The sequence below is a fragment of the Salmo salar genome, chromosome ssa04, assembly GCF_905237065.1.
Source record: "Salmo salar chromosome ssa04, Ssal_v3.1, whole genome shotgun sequence".
NCBI classification, from domain to species: domain Eukaryota; kingdom Metazoa; phylum Chordata; class Actinopteri; order Salmoniformes; family Salmonidae; genus Salmo; species Salmo salar.
Genome location: NC_059445.1, coordinates 43,977,133 through 43,995,140, shown reverse-complemented (window position 1 = coordinate 43,995,140; position 18,008 = coordinate 43,977,133). Strand labels below are relative to the sequence as shown.

General features: G+C 46.4%; 1 protein-coding gene across 1 annotated transcript in view; it reads left to right on the top strand.

Moving 5' to 3' along the window:
• The window catches only part of LOC106603204 (ephrin-B3), a 38,072-nt gene extending 21,284 nt beyond the window's left edge, over positions 1–16,788 (top strand). The window contains exons 3-5 of the mRNA XM_014196540.2: positions 13,780–13,872; positions 14,074–14,130; positions 14,216–16,788. Coding sequence (XP_014052015.2) covers positions 13,780–13,872; positions 14,074–14,130; positions 14,216–14,628 — 563 coding nt within the window. The 3' untranslated portion in view covers positions 14,629–16,788. The remainder of the gene's footprint in view (positions 1–13,779; positions 13,873–14,073; positions 14,131–14,215) is intronic.
• The last annotated feature ends 1,220 nt before the right edge of the window (positions 16,789–18,008 follow it).

Sequence of the window (18,008 nt, the reverse complement as noted above, 5' to 3'; positions counted from 1 at the left end):
TGTTTGTGGGTATGTTAACTTTTCTAACTTTGGGTTTTAACTGTTGTGTGGCTATCATTGTGAAGCATTGTGCTCACAAGTGATTTTCGTTAGATATAGTCAGACAAGTGGATGCAGGTATGCTGTAAGAATATGAGATTACATCGAGGGGTTTCACTGTCAGAGTATTTAGTGAGCGTTCTCCTGCTCTGTTGTCTTAGTGTACGGCTGTTAATGGAGCTCCGTCAACTTGGTCCGATCACACAGCAGTCATACGGCTCCCATGGGAGCACTTCAGCCACAGCCATCCCCAAAAAAACAACATGAGAGATGAGAGAGGCAGTCAAACAATGCTGCACCATGATCACATCAAGCCAAACGCACACTCTAAATGGCTGGCCTCACAGTGGAGTGCGTCTGTCTGTGTGTGGCATTTTATCAAGCTGATGCTCCAAGTGTGACTGTCTGTGCTTGTGTGCATGCCTGTACATGCCTGCATGGGTGGGTGTGTTTTGACTGACTGTGCCTGACACACACTGGGTACGAGTGTGTTGGCTGCTGGCAGGTTGGCCATTGACAGTGTGCTTTATGGTGTCATAATGCATCGGCGTGTGCAGTGTAGAGAGGTTAATAATTGAGGAGCTAGTTGGATTATTTATCAGTGTTAAGCTGAAATAGCGAAAAGTAGCAGACCGTTTGCTCGCTCAGTGTGTGTGTGCACGTGTGTGTATGCCTGCATGTAAATATGGTTTGCCATGGTTTTTGTAAGAGGAAGAGGGTTAGGAAGGGAGAGAGAGAGAGAGAGAGGGTTAGGAAGGGAGAGAGAGAGAGAGGGTTATGAAGGGAGAGAGAGAGAGGAAGAGGGTTAGGAAGGGAGAGAGAGAGGAAGAGGGTTAGGAAGGGAGAGAGAGAGGAAGAGGGTTAGGAAGGGAGGGGAGGAGGGTTAGAGAGGGAGAGGGAGAGGAAGAGGGTTAGGAAGGGAGAGGGAGAGGAAGAGGGTTAGGAAGGGAGAGAGAGAGGAAGAGGGTTAGGAAGGGAGAGAGAGAGGAAGAGGGTTAGGAAGGGAGAGAGAGAGGAAGAGGGTTAGGAAGGGAGAGGGAGAGGAAGAGGGTTAGGAAGGGAGAGAGAGAGGAAGAGGGTTAGGAAGGGAGAGAGAGAGAGAGGAAGAGGGTTAGGAAGGGAGAGAGAGAGGAAGAGGGTTAGGAAGGGAGAGAGAGAGAGGAAGAGGGTTAGGAAGGGAGAGGGAGAGGAAGAGGGTTAGGAAGGGAGAGGGAGAGGAAGAGGGTTAGGAAGGGAGAGAGAGAGGAAGAGGGTTAGGAAGGGAGGGGAAGAGGGTTAGGAAGGGAGAGAGAGAGAGAGGAAGAGGGTTAGGAAGGGAGGGGAAGAGGGTTAGAGAGGGAGAGGGAGAGGAAGAGGGTTAGGAAGGGAGAGGGAGAGGAAGAGGGTTAGGAAGGGAGAGGGAGAGGAAGAGGGTTAGGAAGGGAGAGAGAGAGGAAGAGGGTTAGGAAGGGAGGGGAGAGAGAGGGTTAGGAAGAGAGAGAGGGAAAGGGTTAGGAAGAGAGAGAGAGGGTTAGGAAGAGAGAGAGAGGGGGTTAGGAAGAGAGAGGAAGAGGGTTAGGAAGAGAGAGAGAGGGTTAGGAAGAGAGAGGAAGAGGGTTAGGAAGAGAGAGAGAGGGTTAGGAAGAGAGAGGAAGAGCGTTAGGAAGAGAGAGGAAGAGGGTTAGGAAGAGCGAGGAAGAGGGTTAGGAAGAGAGAGGAAGAGGGTTAGGAAGAGAGAGAGAGGGTTAGGAAGAGAGAGAGAGGGTTAGGAAGAGAGAGGAAGAGGGTTAGGAAGAGAGAGAGAGGGTTAGGAAGAGAGAGGAAGAGCGTTAGGAAGAGAGAGGAAGAGGGTTAGGAAGAGCGAGGAAGAGGGTTAGGAAGAGAGAGAGAGGGTTAGGAAGAGAGAGGAAGAGCGTTAGGAAGAGAGAGGAAGAGGGTTAGGAAGAGCGAGGGAGAGGGTTAGGAAGAGAGAGAGAGGGTTAGGAAGAGAGAGAGAGGGTTAGGAAGAGAGGGAGAGAGAGAGAGGGTTAGGAAGAGAGGGAGAGGGAAAGGGTTAGGTAGAGAAAGGGAGAGGGTTAGGAAGAGAGGGAGAGGGAAAGGGTTAGGTAGAGAAAGGGAGAGGGTTAGGAAGAGAGGGAGAGGGAAAGGGTTAGGTAGAGAAAGGGAGAGGGTTAGGAAGAGAGGGAGAGGGAAAGGGTTAGGTAGAGAAAGGGAGAGGGTTAGGAAGAGAGGGAGAGGGAAAGGGTTAGGTAGAGAAAGGGAGAGGGTTAGGAAGAGCGAGGAAGAGAGAGAGGGTTCGGAAGAGAGAGGAAGAGGGAGAGGGTTAGGAAGAGAGAGGGAGAAAGATGGGAATTGGGCAGAGACTGTGAGAGAACATGGAACACTCGCTAGTAACAGTCCAGTCACTGTTGTGTGCGTGTGCGTGTGCGTGTGTGTGTGTGTGTGTGTGTGTGTGTGTGTGTGTGTGTGTGTGTGTGTGTGTGTGAGTAAGAGAGGGGCTGTGTGATGACTGTGAATAACACAAAGTGACACGTCGCTTCCCCGATCTAGGTCAACAATCAGGACCGTACCATGCTGTAGTTGTGAATGTTTGTGTGTAGAGAGAGAGAGAGAGTGCAACAGAAATGAGAGATGGCCTTTATATCTGCTTGTTCATGCTTGTCTATTCAAGCATCCATCTCTGTGTGTGTGTGTGTGTGTGTGTGTGTGTGTGTGTGTGTGTGTGTGTGTGTGTGTGTGTGTGTGTGTGTGTGTGTGTGTTTTCGCTGATAAATGTCATGCCGTAAAATTCTCTAAGAAATTGGATTGAAGAGGTTTAACACAGTGATTCAATAACCTTCTGGTTGTGCCAGCAACTCACATTAACACAGACGTTCACACACTTTTTAAACACGGAGGCAGGAAATCTGCAGGGACTCTCTCTCTCTCATACACACACAGACATTGTTTTTACAGACATTCGTGTGAGCAGAGAGAGAGATTACAGTGGTCAGGGGATTGGGAGAATTTACTCCACCAGCTGTTCACTAGGGACAAGGACAGAGGGAGATGGCGGGATGGAGGGGAAAGAAAGAAAGAAAGACAGACAGACAGACAGACAGACAGACAGACAGACAGACAGACAGACAGACAGACAGACAGACAGACAGACAGACAGACAGACAGACAGACAGAAGGAGGAGAGAGAGGATACCAGGGAAATATAGAGTTGATCTCTGTAACTGCGGTATTAACTATAACATGGTGGAGCTCATGCTTGAACAGGCACTTGTAGATCTGCGTATCACACACACACACACACACACACACACACACACACACACACACACACACACAGAGACACACAGACACACAGACACACACACACACACACATTCTGCTACCACCCCTAAGGCTATGGGATTTGCTGTCAAGCCAGAGGCTTAATTCTCGGTATGGTGTACAGTCCCCCCCAGCCAAGTCTTTAATAGACGTAGAAAAGGCCAAATAATCTGCCCGTGTGGAGCGTGAGGGTGATGATGTAATGGCTTCAGGAAGAGTAGCTCTTCACCATCCCTAATCTGACTGTGCCTCTTCTCTTTAGGTACTAGAGACAGACTGAGACCTCTCAGGTGCCAGTCAGTCCACCTCATGTGCACGCATCTGAGGCCTGACAGAGAGTGGTACTTAGTTTATATGGTCTGTGAGCAAGCATGTTATAACATGCCTACAACCAGGAAATACCGTTTATACGTTTTTTTATTTTTTTTATGGCTTAGATGTTGACCTTGATTCTCATATCTGACATGAAGAACATATGGAAGATATAGAACAGATGTGTTTTTCTACATATGCTGTAGATGTATATCTATTCCTTTCTTTTCTCCCGTCGGTCCTGCTACCCTCCTCCAACCAGTGACATACTTTTAATGTATGCCATTAAGAAACTAATTAGGATAATGAACAGAGAGAGGGGGGAGGCCCCTCTCCTTTTCCCAGGCTCTAACGTAACGGACTGTATCCTCTCGCCTCACACACAAAAGACCCCCACCATCACCACCACACACACACACACACACACACTGCTGACAAGCTTCACACACACAGTCACACACACACACACACACAGCTAACACGTGTAATGCTGCTACCACACACAGTCACACACACACATAGCTAACACGTGGGCCTAGCATTGGCAAAAAGTAACACAAACAGAAGCAACACAGCTAACGTGACTACACTGAGACAATCGGTGGAGAAGCCGATTTAAAAAGAGATTTGATCCCGTCCCTATCTCTCCTTCCCTTTCTCTCCCCTCTCTCCCCCTCTCTCACCCTCTATCCCTCCCTCGCTTTCTCTCTTTCTCTGCTCCTCTACCCCCTTGGCTGTGATCTGACTCAAGTTGTCAGACTGGGTTAGTTCGGCTGGATGGCTCTCTATAATGTCTCTTTATTGTGTATTTGTTCTCCTCTTTGTGAGGTTGCAGTGTAGGGGTGGGCAGGCTTTTTTGATTGTACTCGAGGGGAAAGAGCCTTAAATGATATAGCGCTATCTCAGATCTCCAATCCCCTTTACATGTTCAACATTTCTGCTCCTCTGTCAATAATACAACAGTTCGCCTCACATAATGAACAAACATGATTAACGTCACCATATACTCAATTGGAGGAAACATGAATGAAAAGAGACCCTTATTAAGGGTAGGCATTGGAGCAGGTCTTTGTGCACTGTGTGTAGGTGACTATGATTATGTTTTGTCTTGGTCTTCTAGGTTTTGGAGGGCGTGTGTGTGACAGTTGGGTAAGGATGTGTGTGTTTGGTAATGCGTCCTGGGCAGTGTGGACCTGTCCGAGGGATCCGGGTAGAGCATAATCAGCCATTACACAGCTGACAGAGCACCGCTGTTTTCTCTTCCTCTTTGCCTGTCTGACAATGTGTCTGTATGTGTTTCCTCATCATGTGTGTTATCTCCACCAGCGCCTTATCTCTCCCTATCCCCACTGGAGCTGACAGGACCATGACCCAGAAAACCCTTTCAGATTTCAGCCTCCGATAGAGCCTCTACGTCTCCTCATCTCTCTCTCTCTCTCTCTCACTCAATCTCTCTCTCCACATTCCCTGTTTCTTAATTTAGTCTTCCCTTCTCTCTCTCTCACTCCCACTCCCCCTGTTTGTGCTCTCAGCCTCTCTCCCTTCCTCCCTCCTTCTCTTCTTCCATCTCCCCTGTTCTCTCTCTCACTTCTGTCTTATTTCTGCCATCGATTCACCTTTTCCAACCCTTCCTCCCTGTACTATTTTGGTCCGTCTTTCTTTTACTCTATTGGAAATCAGCTCGCTGTGTTTTTTGGGCTTCAGCATCATGCCGTATAACTACAGAACTAGCCAATGTGGAGAGACATGCTCTGCAATGTAATGATGTACATGATGTACCTGAGGTAAAATGCTGATGAGGGAGAGGTTTCGGTGATGAAGATGTAGACAGAGACACAGATGGTTGCAGAGACAGAAAGCGTGATAACCAGAGCGGAACAGTGAAAGAGAGAAGACAAGGAAGGACAGGGATGCTGAGTCACAGATGTGAATCTGTCTATTCAACTAAGGTGAACCCTAACCCTAAGTCTGAGTACCTGCTTCAACTGCCAAGCCTTCTATTGGCTAATAACCACAGTTAGTATTCAGTGAACGGCCTCATCCAATCAAAGAGAGGTGAAGCGTCATCTGTTTCAATTTGTGTCCAATCAGGCGGTGTCCTCAGTGACTCCACGAATTACAGATTAGTGCACTGAGGCAGGGATACTGCTATTTGGCTCCGGAGACACTGCTGCCCACACAGATTGGGGAAAATAGTTTCGGCCCAAGTTACAACTCACAAAAAAAAAACACAAATTCAATTTGAAAGAGGGTGTGTTAGCCTATAAACCAATTATTTGAAGCTTGCATGGACAGAGATGTAAGGGAGAATAGAGAAGGAAGAGTCTGAGTGTTTAAAGCGGCAGTCAGCAGTTGAAACAATAAGAGTGTTCTCCACCCCTGTTTCGGGTAAAAAGTTGAGCGATGCGACTGGAGAAATGTAACCACTCTTAAAATCATAGACAGAGCTATGGATGCAAGGACTGACCATCCATGATATCGTGAAAAAAAATGTAACCATGTTTTGAGGCTTTATAGTGTTTAGAAGTTACAGGGAACCCTATTCAATCAAACCCAGTCACCAGATTCCTAAGATAAGAATATCTTTGCCTTGTTGGAAGCGTTGGAAGCAGGGCTATATCAATATGCAGGGGGATTTATTGCAGTAAACATGGTTTGGGTGAGTGCATGTGAATGTAAACGTGCGCTCATGCAGTACAATGTTTTAGACCAGAAATCTGGTTACTATGTTAAGATGGAATAGGAGCCAATGTCTTGCACACAGTAAAAAGTATGTTACGATCAATACATCATCGCAAAGGGTTTATTGTCAATCCTAAATTCATACATTTTAGCATCCTTCCACTTACTGTAACAGCCAGCCAAGTGTAAAGCTTCATCTCTGTGAGCAGAGTTTGTTTTAATGGAAGTTAAAGCCTGCCACTTTTTATGTGCCCCCCAGCCACAACATAACCTTATCTGAGTCAGCCATCAGAGTCCAACCCCACTATACCAACCAGTGATAGAGCAGCACTGCACAGTACTGCATGGAGCTTGGCTGAGTCATGTTTAGAACATAGCCTCCACACAGTACTGCATGGAGCTTGGCTGAGTCATGTTTAGAACATAGCCTCCACACAGTACTGCATGGAGCTTGGCTGAGTCATGTTTAGAACATAGCCTCCACACAGTACTGCATGGAGCTTGGCTGAGTCATGTTTAGAACATAGCCTCCACACAGACCACACCTCATTTAGAACAGCAGATAACAGGCTTGTTAACAATGGGCTGATATTAGGCTACTGTACTTTACAAAATACAGACAGATTGCAGTGCTATGGCGTTATGTTGACTGCTATGGCGTTACGTTGACTGCTATGGCGTTACGTTGACTGCACGTTGACTGCTATGGCGTTACATTGACTGCTATGGCGTTACATTGACTGCTATGGCGTTACGTTGACTGCTATGGCGTTACGTTGACTGCTATGGCGTTACGTTGACTGCTATGGCGTTACGTTGACTGCTATGGCGTTACGTTGACTGCACGTTGACTGCTATGGCGTTACATTGACTGCTATGGCGTTACATTGACTGCTATGGCGTTACGTTGACTGCTAGGCGTTACGTTGACTGTTATGGCGTTACGTTGACTGCTATGGCGTTACGTTGACTGCTATGGCGTTACGTTGACTGCTATGGCGTTACGTTGACTGCACGTTGACTGCTATGGCGTTACATTGACTGCTATGGCGTTACATTGACTGCTATGGCGTTACGTTGACTGCTATCGCGTTACGTTGACTGCTATGGCGTTACGTTGACTGCTATGGCGTTACGTTGACTGCTATGGCGTTACGTTGACTGTTATGGCGTTACGTTGACTGCTAGGCGTTATGTTGACTGCTATGGCGTTACGTTGACTGCTAGGCGTTACGTTGACTGCTAGGCGTTACGTTGACTGCTAGGCGCATGCCGGACCAAAAAAATGCAGCAGGGTATTTGAGTTCAGTGACCTCCCGCAGGACAGTGTCCCTGTTTTAACACCCTGGTGGACAGAGTGGGAGAGAGAGAGACTGCCTGCCCTGTTTACCAACTTGGCCCTAATGTAGCTTCCCAATGTGTCTGTATGTGCTGCTACTGCTGATGGAGACTGGCCCATTGGGCAGAGTGACAGCTGACGTGGGCACAACTAAAGCCTGAATCCGCTGATCTGAATTAAAATGATGTTTTCAGATTCAGAGTATGTAATAAGAATGTCCATAGGGGGAGCATTAGGTAAGGTAAGTGTACTGCCCGCGTCTGAGTGATTGAAGCGGGGAGAACAGGGCATGGCTTGGGTGGCTGGGGTCCCTGATGATCTACTTGGCCTTCCTGCGACACCTGGTGTAGCTGTAGTCAATGAACAGTATCCTCACATATGCATTCCTTTTGTCCAGGTGGGTTGTTGTGTGGGGAAAGGGGTTTATGCAAAGCACAGAGATTTCTTTCATTTGACATGGGATGGGTTAAACGGTTCACTAGATTTAGCCCGGTTAAAGGCGGGGTAAACCCATCTTTTGGAGTTACGCTCCTTGGTCAACACAGGTCAATCCCTTAGCTGCTCTCTCACTTAGAAGAGAGGGGGAGGTTTGGCAAGGGGAGGACGGGGTGGGGTTGGGCTAAGTGGGTCACTCGCTGGGTCAATTTAGGATATGCCAGAGGCGAAAAAAATACCCCCCTCCTGTCGCTTGTCTGTGTATAAATCCTCCTCTGTTACAGAATGGGTGTGCTCGTGTGTTAATGGGTCAGTCTCATTTTATTTAAATGTATTAACAACTTTCCCTTTTGTCTTGTGTTGTGTTTTTCCTAGCAACTTCCGCCTGTTTCTGTCCGTGGCTGTACATCACGCTCTCTCTCTCTTTCTCTCTTTCTCTTTCTCTCTCTCTTTCTCTCTTTCTCTCTCTCTCTCTCTCTCTCTCTCTCTCTCTCTCTCTCTCTCTCTCTCTCTCTCTCTCTCTCTCTCTCCTTCACCACAGATAATCATCTCCATTACGAGCTCCTCCTTGCGTCTCTCTTCTTTCTGCTTCTCATTTAATTAACCTAACATGCTTCCTGTTCTCTATCATTCCATTATTTATTGCTCTTCAGTTCTATTGCGCTTTCATTTATGGTTTTTACACCTTCCAGTTGGAAGAGAGGGAGAGAGAGAGAGACCTTTCCTTACATCTATACTTTACCTACTGTTATGCAATCTATAGCCTCAAGTGGTAAATAGGAGGTAGAGGCTGTAGGAGGGTGTCATGTGGTCATGTGGTGTGATTATGGCTGATGAGGGTTGAAATGGCCACTGGTCTTGGTTTGGATTAATATGACTGGGTTTGGGTTTAAAAGGTCAGGGGATGTGGCTGGGTTGTGTGTCTGGGGTATTGTGCGGGTGATATGGGATATGGTTGTGGGTTTGGGTTCACAGTGTGTCTGAGGCATGGCTTCTGGCTTCCTGCTTTGACCTTGTCCCCCTGACCAGAAGGCCCAGAAGGCCCAGCTGTGCATTCCGGCGCCGACAGGGATGGCCGCCTCGCTTCGCGTTCCTAGGAAACTATGCAGTATTTTGTTTTTTTATGTGTTATTTCTTACATTGTTACCCCAGGTAATCTTAGGTTTTATTACATACAGTCGGGAGGAACTATTGGATATAAGAGCAACGTCAACTCACCAACATCACGACCAGGAATACGACTTTCCCGAAGCGGATCCTCTGTTTGGCCCACCACCCAGGACAATGGATCGGATCCCAGCCGGCGACCCAAAACAACGACGCTGTAGAAGGGGCAGACGGAGCGGTCTTCCGGTCAGGCTCCGTAGACGGACACATCGCACACCGCTCCCAAGCATACTACTCGCCAATGTCCAGTCTCTTGACAACAAGGTAGACGAAATCTGTGCAAGGGTTGCCTTCCAGAGAGACATCAGAGATTGTAACATTCTCTGTTTCACGGAAACATGGCTCACTCGAGACACGCTATCTGAGTCGGTACAGCCACCTGGTTTCTTCACGCATCGCGCCGACAGAAACAAGCATCTCTCAGGTAAGAAGAAGGGCGGGGGTGTATGCCGTATGATTAACGAGACGTGGTGTGATCATAACAATATACAGGAACTCAAGTCCTTTTGTTCACCCGACTTAGAATTCCTCACTATCAAATGCCGACCGCATTATCTACTGAGAGAATTCTCTTCGATTATAATCACAGTCGTGTATATCCCCCCCAAGCAGACACATCGACAGCCCTGAAAGAACTTCATTGGACTCTATGTAAACTGGAAACCACATATCCTGAGGCTGCATTTATTGTAGCCGGGGATTTTAACAAGGCTAATCTGAAAACAAGGCTCCCTAAATTTTATCAGCATATAGATTGTGCTTACATTTTTACATTTTAGTCATTTTAGCAGATGCTCTTATCCAGAGCAACTTACAGTAGTGAATGCATACATTTCATTTCATACATTTAATTTTTTTCCTGTACTGGTCCCCCGTGGGAATCGAACCCACAACCCTGGCGTTGCAAACACCATGCTCTACCAACTGAGCTACCAGGGCTAGCAAAACCCTAGATCATTGCTATTCTAACTTCCGCGATGCATATAAGGCCCTCCCCGCCCTCCTTTCGGAAAAGCTGACCATGACTCCATTTTGTTGCTCCCAGCCTATAGACAGAAACTAAAACAGGAAGCTCCCGCCCTCAGGTTTGTTCAATGCTGGTCCGACCAATCGGATTCCACGCTTCAAGATTGCTTCGATCACGTGGACTGGGATATGTTCCGCATTGCGGCGAACAATAACATTGACGAATACGCTGATTCGGTGTGCGAGTTCATTAACAAGTGCATCGGTGATGTTGTACCCACAGCGTCTATTAAAACATTCCTGTTACGTGAATTATGTTATCAATGTTCTTAAACCGAACTTCAATTAAACTACTCAGTCTGCCCCCCAGAGGGTGTAAGATTCTGGTTGAATGAAGCAGACGGAGAACCAGCTTACAATGGTCAGAACGTTTATTTACGAGAGCTCCAAAATCCATACAATGCACACAGCCTTTTATATTACACATGTCGTCATACAAATGAGCTTACATCAGTAGAGAACTCCACCCCGCTTTAGGCGGCTGTATTTTTCCACAGTACACATACGTTGTTTCTCATATCTTGCACCTGGTACCCAATCTACTGTAGCCTCAATGTTTCTCCCCTCCCCGGGACAGGGAGACCTTTCTTCCTGTTATCAGTTCCTCCGTGGTCACAAGTTGTCTGCTGTCTGTCAACAGTTCCCCTTCTCCTTGAACGTCTCACTTACATTGCTACATATTAAAGTCTCAGCTTGTCCCATGCACACACATTAGTACATTAACCTTATAATCACTCGGTTATACATTTTCAGGGTGAAATCATTTAGTCAAACCTTTAATCATATAATTTCCATTACAATTCCCCAACCAGAAACCGTGGATTGATGGCAGCATTCGCGCAAAACTGAACGTGCGAACCACTGCTTTTAATCAGGGCAAGGTGACCGGAAACATGACCGAATACAAACAGTGTAGCTAAGCGTCAGTACAGAGACAAAGTGGAGTCGTAATTCAACGGCTCAGGCACGAGAGTTATGTGGCAGGGTCTACAGTCAATCACGAACTACAAAAGGAAAACCAGCCCCGTCGCGGATCACGATGCCTTGCTCCCAGACAGACTGAACAACTTTTTTGCTCCCTTTGAGGACAATACAGTGCCACTGACACGGCCCGCTACCAAAACCTGCGGGCTCTCCTTCACTGCAGCTAACGTGAGTAAAATATTTAAACGTGTTAACCCTCGCAAGGCTGCATGCCCAGACGGCATCCCCAGCGGTGTCCTCAGAGCATGCGCAGACCAGCTGGCTGGTGTGTTTATGGACATATTCAATCAATCCTTATCCCAGTCTGCTGTCCCCACATGCTTCAAGAGGGCCACCATTGTTCCTGTTCCCAAGAAAGCTAAGGTAACTGAGCTAAATGACTACCGCCCTGTAGCACTCACTTCTGTCATCATGAAGTGCTTTGAGAGACTAGTCAAGGACCATAACACCTCCACCCTACCTGATACCCTAGACCCACTCCAATTTGCTTACCGCCACAATAGGTCCACAGACGACGCAATCGCCATCACACTGCACACTGCCCTAACCCATCTGGACAAGAGGAATACCTATGTAAGAATGCTGTTCATCGATTACAGCTCAGCATTTAACACCATAGTACCCTCCAAACTCATCATTAAGCTCGAGACCCTGGGTCTCGACCCCGCCCTGTGCAACTGGGTCCTAGACTTCCTGACGGGCCGCCCCCAGGTGGTGAGGGTAGGTAACAACATCTCCACCCCGCTGATCCTCAACACTGGGTCCCCACAAGGGTGCGTTCTCAGCCCTCTACTGTACTCCCTGTTCACCCATGACTGCGTGGCCATGCACGCCTCCAATTCAATCATCAAGTTTGCAGACGACACTACAGTGGTAGGCTTGATTACCAACAACGACGAGACGGCCTACAGGGAGGAGGTGAGGGCCCTCGGAGTGAGGTGTCAGGAAAATAACCTCACACTCAATGTCAACAAAACAAAGGAGATGATCGTGGACTTCAGGAAACAGCAGAGGGAGCAGCCCCTTATCTACATTGACGGGACAGTAGTGGAGAGTTTTAAGTTCCTCGGCGTACACATCACGGACAAACTGAAATGGTCCACCCACACAGACAGCGTGGTGAAGAAGGCGCAGCAGCGCCTCTTCAACCTCAGGAGGCTGAAGAAATTCGGCTTGTCACCACAAACACTCACAAACTTTTACAGATGCACAATCGAGAGCATCCTGTCGGTCTGTATCACCGCCTGGCACGGCAGCTGCTCCGCCCATAACCGGAAGGCTCTCCAGAGGGTAGTGAGGTCTGCACAACGCATCACCGGGTGCAAACTACCTGCCCTCCAGGACACCTACACCACCCGATGTCACAGGAAGGCCAAAAAGATCATCAAGGACAACAACCACCCGAGCCACTGCCTGTTCACCCCGCTAACATCCAGAAGGCGAGGTCAGTACAGGTGCATCAAAGCGGGGACCGAGAGACTGAAAAACAGCTTCTATCTCAAGGCCATCAGACTGTTAAACAGCCATCACTAACATTGAGTGGCTAATGCCAACAAACTGACTCAACTCCACTCACTTTAATAATGGAAAAATGTATGTAATCAATTTATCATTAGCCACTTTATATTATATAATGTTTACTTACCCTACATTACTCATCTCTATGTATATACTGTACGCTATACCATCTACTGCATCTTGCCATCTGATGTAATTAAATGTACCACTAGCCACTTTAAACAATGCCACTTTATATAATGTTCTCATACCCTACATTACTCATCTCATTTGTATATACTGTACGCTATACCATCTACTGCATCTTGCCATCTTGATGTAAGGTATCACTAGCCACCTTAAACAATGTCACTTCATATAATGTTTTCATACCCTGCATTGCTCATCTCATATGTATATACTATACTCTATACCATCTACTGCATCTTGCCTATGCCGTTCGGCCATCACTCATTTATATATTTTTATGTACATATTCGTATTCATTCCTTAACACTTGTGTGTATAAGGTAGTTGTTGTGAAATTGTTACGTTATATTACTTGTTAGATATTACTGCATGGTCGGAACTAGAAGCACAAACATTTCGCTACACTTGCATTAACACCTGCTAACCATGTGTATGTGACAAATACATTTGATTTGATTTGCCATGGTTTTGTGTGTGTGTGTGTGTGTGTGTGTGTGTGTGTGTGTGTGTGTGTGTGTGTGTGTGTGTGAGCCTGCCTGATGTTACATATTGAAGTGTGTCACGTTACAGAGTGTGTAAGTGTGGTTTCAGAATGTATGTATGAATGTATGTATATGATGTGTGAAAAAAGATGGGAATAATTTGAGGGCTTATGACTCCATGAAGTTTGCTGCTGAGGTAACCCAACCTGACAATATTTACTTCAACTGCATAGTTTGACATGTGTGTGGGGTAGTGTTAGGTATCTCTTTAACGGTAGTCTTCCACTCCTCCTCTTCCTCTCTTAGCTACCTCTGATGGGACGAGGCAGGGGCTGGACAGCACGAGAGGAGGAGTGTGTGTGACACGAGGGATGAAGGTGATTCTCAAAGTGGGACAGAGTGAGTATCATCACCATCCTTACTGTTAAATATATATATTCTCTTTGATTTGCTGTAATTAGTCTTTCAATAGTAATCATCCTGATATAAATGAATCTGCATGGGGTCTGGCATATTCTTGTACTGATTTTCTAACAATATTCATGAAACTCTGCTATGTAATGTTGTTCACAACCCTAAAGAAAGTGTGATTTCCCATAGCTGCATATGGCCTCCCACCCAAACCCAAACCAGACTCAAACCGCTTCCACCCCAAAGGTAAGTCTACAGTACACTCCTCACTGGTTTAATGATACAGTATCTACAGTGTTAGTCATTGATCCTAACCCCTCTTTCCTAACAGGGAACGGTACCACGCCCAAGGCTGGTGGAGAGGGCGAGGGGAACAACCCTTTACCTTCCTCTAACGTGGCAGTGATCACTGGAGCGGCAGGGGGCGGAGCCTTCCTCCTCATCGTGACGTCTGTCATCTGTGTGGTGTGTTACCGCTGGCGACAGAACAAGCACTCTGAGACCCATCACCCCACCCTGACCCTGGCCACCCTAACCCCCAAGAGGGGCAGCAACAACGGGGCCGGCTCCTCCGCCGGAGGAAACAACGGCTCGGAGCCCAGTGACATCATCATCCCGCTGCGGACTTCAGACCAGGCTTACTGCCCGCACTACGAGAAGGTGAGCGGGGACTACGGTCACCCCGTCTACATCGTCCAGGAGATGCCCCCTCAGAGCCCAGCCAACATCTACTACAAAGTATGAGGGAGACACCTAGACGGCCCAGCTGGCATAGACGCAGTACCAACAAATAGACTGCTGTTTTCAACATAGAAATCCAACTGTCCCTCTAGCTCCCTCCACACCCTTATCCTCCCACTTCCCTCTCTATGACTGACTGTCGGGACGGCTGCCCTCACCCTCCTGCCCTATGGACTGTACTGTACAGTGCTCTGCCACTGTGGATGGATGGAGGAGTGGTTGTGTATTGGTGGGGGTAGGACCTCTTCCCTGCTTTGAACCCTATGATTGGGTCCATGAGGCCTGGACGTGAGGGCCATTAAACTGATGGTCTCACAGTGGCAGCGGCTCAGTGTCGCCTCTCACTCAAAGTGAGAGCTGACACTAGATATGAAATGTCAAAACTTTTCAAATTGTTAGTGTGTGTGTCTGTGTGTGTGTGTGTGTATATTTGCGTGAGTGATCGTGTTTTTGCGTGCGTGCGTCCGCGCAAGCAGTACGTCTGCTTGTGTGTGGTGCGTGAGAACTTTTTTGGGGGGGGGGTATGTCAGTCTTAAAACCAAAACCACACGAGGAAATATCAAAGCAAGATTTCTACCCACTGTCATCCTTTACAGATGATATAATATAACGATTTCCTAACTCATTTGTAGATATTTCAGTTCAGATTTCTGTTAGGCACTGTTTTCTTGTCAGTGTTGTCTGTTCTCTGTTTTGGAGTCTAGATGAGATCTAGGTACTGGTATTTAGGATATGTTTTGTGTTTGTCTTCGAAATGAAGGATCTACTCTTCCTTTACCCCATCCTCTCACTCACTCTACAATGCCTTAGCATTGAAATAGTTCCCTTTTCTGTATATAAAGTTTCACAAAGGAAGGAGGACAGCAGCGCAAAGAGGTGTACTCAAGAAGAGGAAGCGTATTGGCAACGTGTTTGAACAGACGAACCCACAAACACTGTGATTCTCCCATACTGTACATCCACACACAGCTACAGAACAGAAACCTTCACCCACAGTATTGTTTATGTTGCTCCTCTGTGACCGGTGACAGTGTCTTTTTAGAGGTGAATCATCTGTTTGGTTTTGTGACAGCTGCAGTCTGTTTTCATTCCCCACAATGCATTGGTAACTGAGGACCAACAGTTGGCTGGCTGAGGAGAGGAATGCAGCAAGTAAAGAGCGTGAAAAGGTCAGAGGTCATTGTTGAAATGCCAGAGACGATAGTCAACATATATAACAGCATGGTGGAGTCCATGCCAATGTGACTTAGAACATCCTTTGTCTGTGGGACCGTTTCAACACAATGTGCACGTAACGAGTGCTATAGAGGAAATGTCTTACACGCTGGCTTTAAAACTCAGTCCTCGAGTCTCAGGACCACACCTCATACACAGAAATAGATGTATTGTTTCATGTTTTCATACAAACTAACGGATTCCTACTGTCGTTTTTATGTAGTGTGATGATTTCTAGGATGTTGAGGTCTATAGTGACGGAGTGATCGGAAACATCACAGATCAGTCCAGCTCCCGCTGGGTCTGACACCTCTCTGCGACATTTCATCACTCTGGGACATTCTGGACCTCATACTTTACATCACAACCCTTCGACAACATTGGACTCTGATTGGACTACAAAGCAACAGCACACTACCTGAGACATGGCGGCAGACGCCTCTGATAAGAAAGTGATTTTCTGGGTGCTAGAATAAACATGTCCTGTCCTTGTGTACCTTCCAAGACGTTCTGCTTTCAGTTCTCTACCAGGGACCAGCTGGACTTAAGGCCAGTGCAATTCTGTTCTATTCTACCGTATTCTGTGTACCATTTGCCATAGTGTTTCATTTGCTTTCACTAGGTTGTCTTTCTCAACTGCTATTTTCCACTCAGTCATTTTGTGCCAATAACCTCATCCAGAGGAGGTTGCCCATCTCTCCTCAGAACTGAGGAGAGATGGATCTGGTGTTGGTGAGACAAGGGATGAGACAATGGTTTGACGTGGTAGGTAGATGGTAAAGGAGACCTTTTTGAGATCGATGAGACTGACTGTTGAGACTTTGCAGGACACTATAAGATGGTTTATGGGGTCTCTGCTCTCCTGTCCCTTCCCAATCACCTCTTTCCAGGCGTACATTCCAGTTTTGGGGAAAAATTACATAAAAACCTAAGTATGTTATAAAATCATTGTGTCTCAAGTGTGTTTCTTTAAGTGTTCATGTTGACACAGGTGTGTTCTTCTGGGTCTCCTGTTCTCTCCTCTCACACTGCATCTGTTTCAGAATACCACACACACAGTTCTGACAGCTTGTTTGGTCTACAGTCTCATTTGGTTGGATGCTGCTAGGCAATAAGGGAATTTGAATTGTCCAATGCCTTATTTTTCCTTACCCTTTTGTGTACGTGTATGCATCCTTCTCTTCATCTCTCCTTCTACCCACATGAAAAAATGATATGGTCTAGAAACTGTAGTATTACTATATTTATGTACTATGGTATTCACTGTAGTATTACTATATTTACATACTATGGTATTATTCACTGTAGTATTACTATATTTACGTACTATGGTATTATTCACTGTAGTGTTTTTGCTGACTTCACTGTAGTATTCACTATAGTATTTTGTGGACATGACTAGTATACTGTAGTATTTTTGTGGACATGACTGTAAAAACACCTGCCAAATAGGGTTAGCTAAAATGGCACAACCAGACAATGCCAGTTACTGTTCAGTAAGGGGAACACCTCAACCAGAACATATGACAGGTTCGTGACAGGCCACCCATTAAGTTGGGTCAGTTTTGAACAATGCAACGGACCAGACAACACCCTAGCAAAAAAATAACATTTCTATCACAATTGTAACAAACATTAGAAAAGGTTCTAGGCCCATTGAAGGGAAATAGTACAGAGGCAAATACAAAGAGTCACGGTTGTCGTATGAACGAGACCAAGGCGCAGCATGCGTATTGTTCCACATCTTTATTTCTATGTGAAACTATGCAATAAATATAAACAACAAACCGTGACTAAGCGCTACACCATGCACTAACTCAAAAAATTATCTCCTACAAACACTAGTGGGAAAAACAACAACTTAAATATGTTCCCCAATTAGAGACAACGATGCCTCTAATTGGGAATCATAAGAAAACCCCAACCTAGAAAAAAGAACCTAGAACACAACATAGAAAATTTAAACTAGACAAAAAACCCAACATAGAAAAAAGAAACTAGAACCAACATAGAAATAAATAAACTAGACAAACCCCCCGGTCACGCCCTGACCTACTCTACCATAGAAAAATACAAGCTCTCTATGGTCAGGACGTGACAAAGTTCATTAAAGCTTAGAAGATTAGGTTTGCTTGTTTGACAGATAAATAACACACACGAGAGTACAC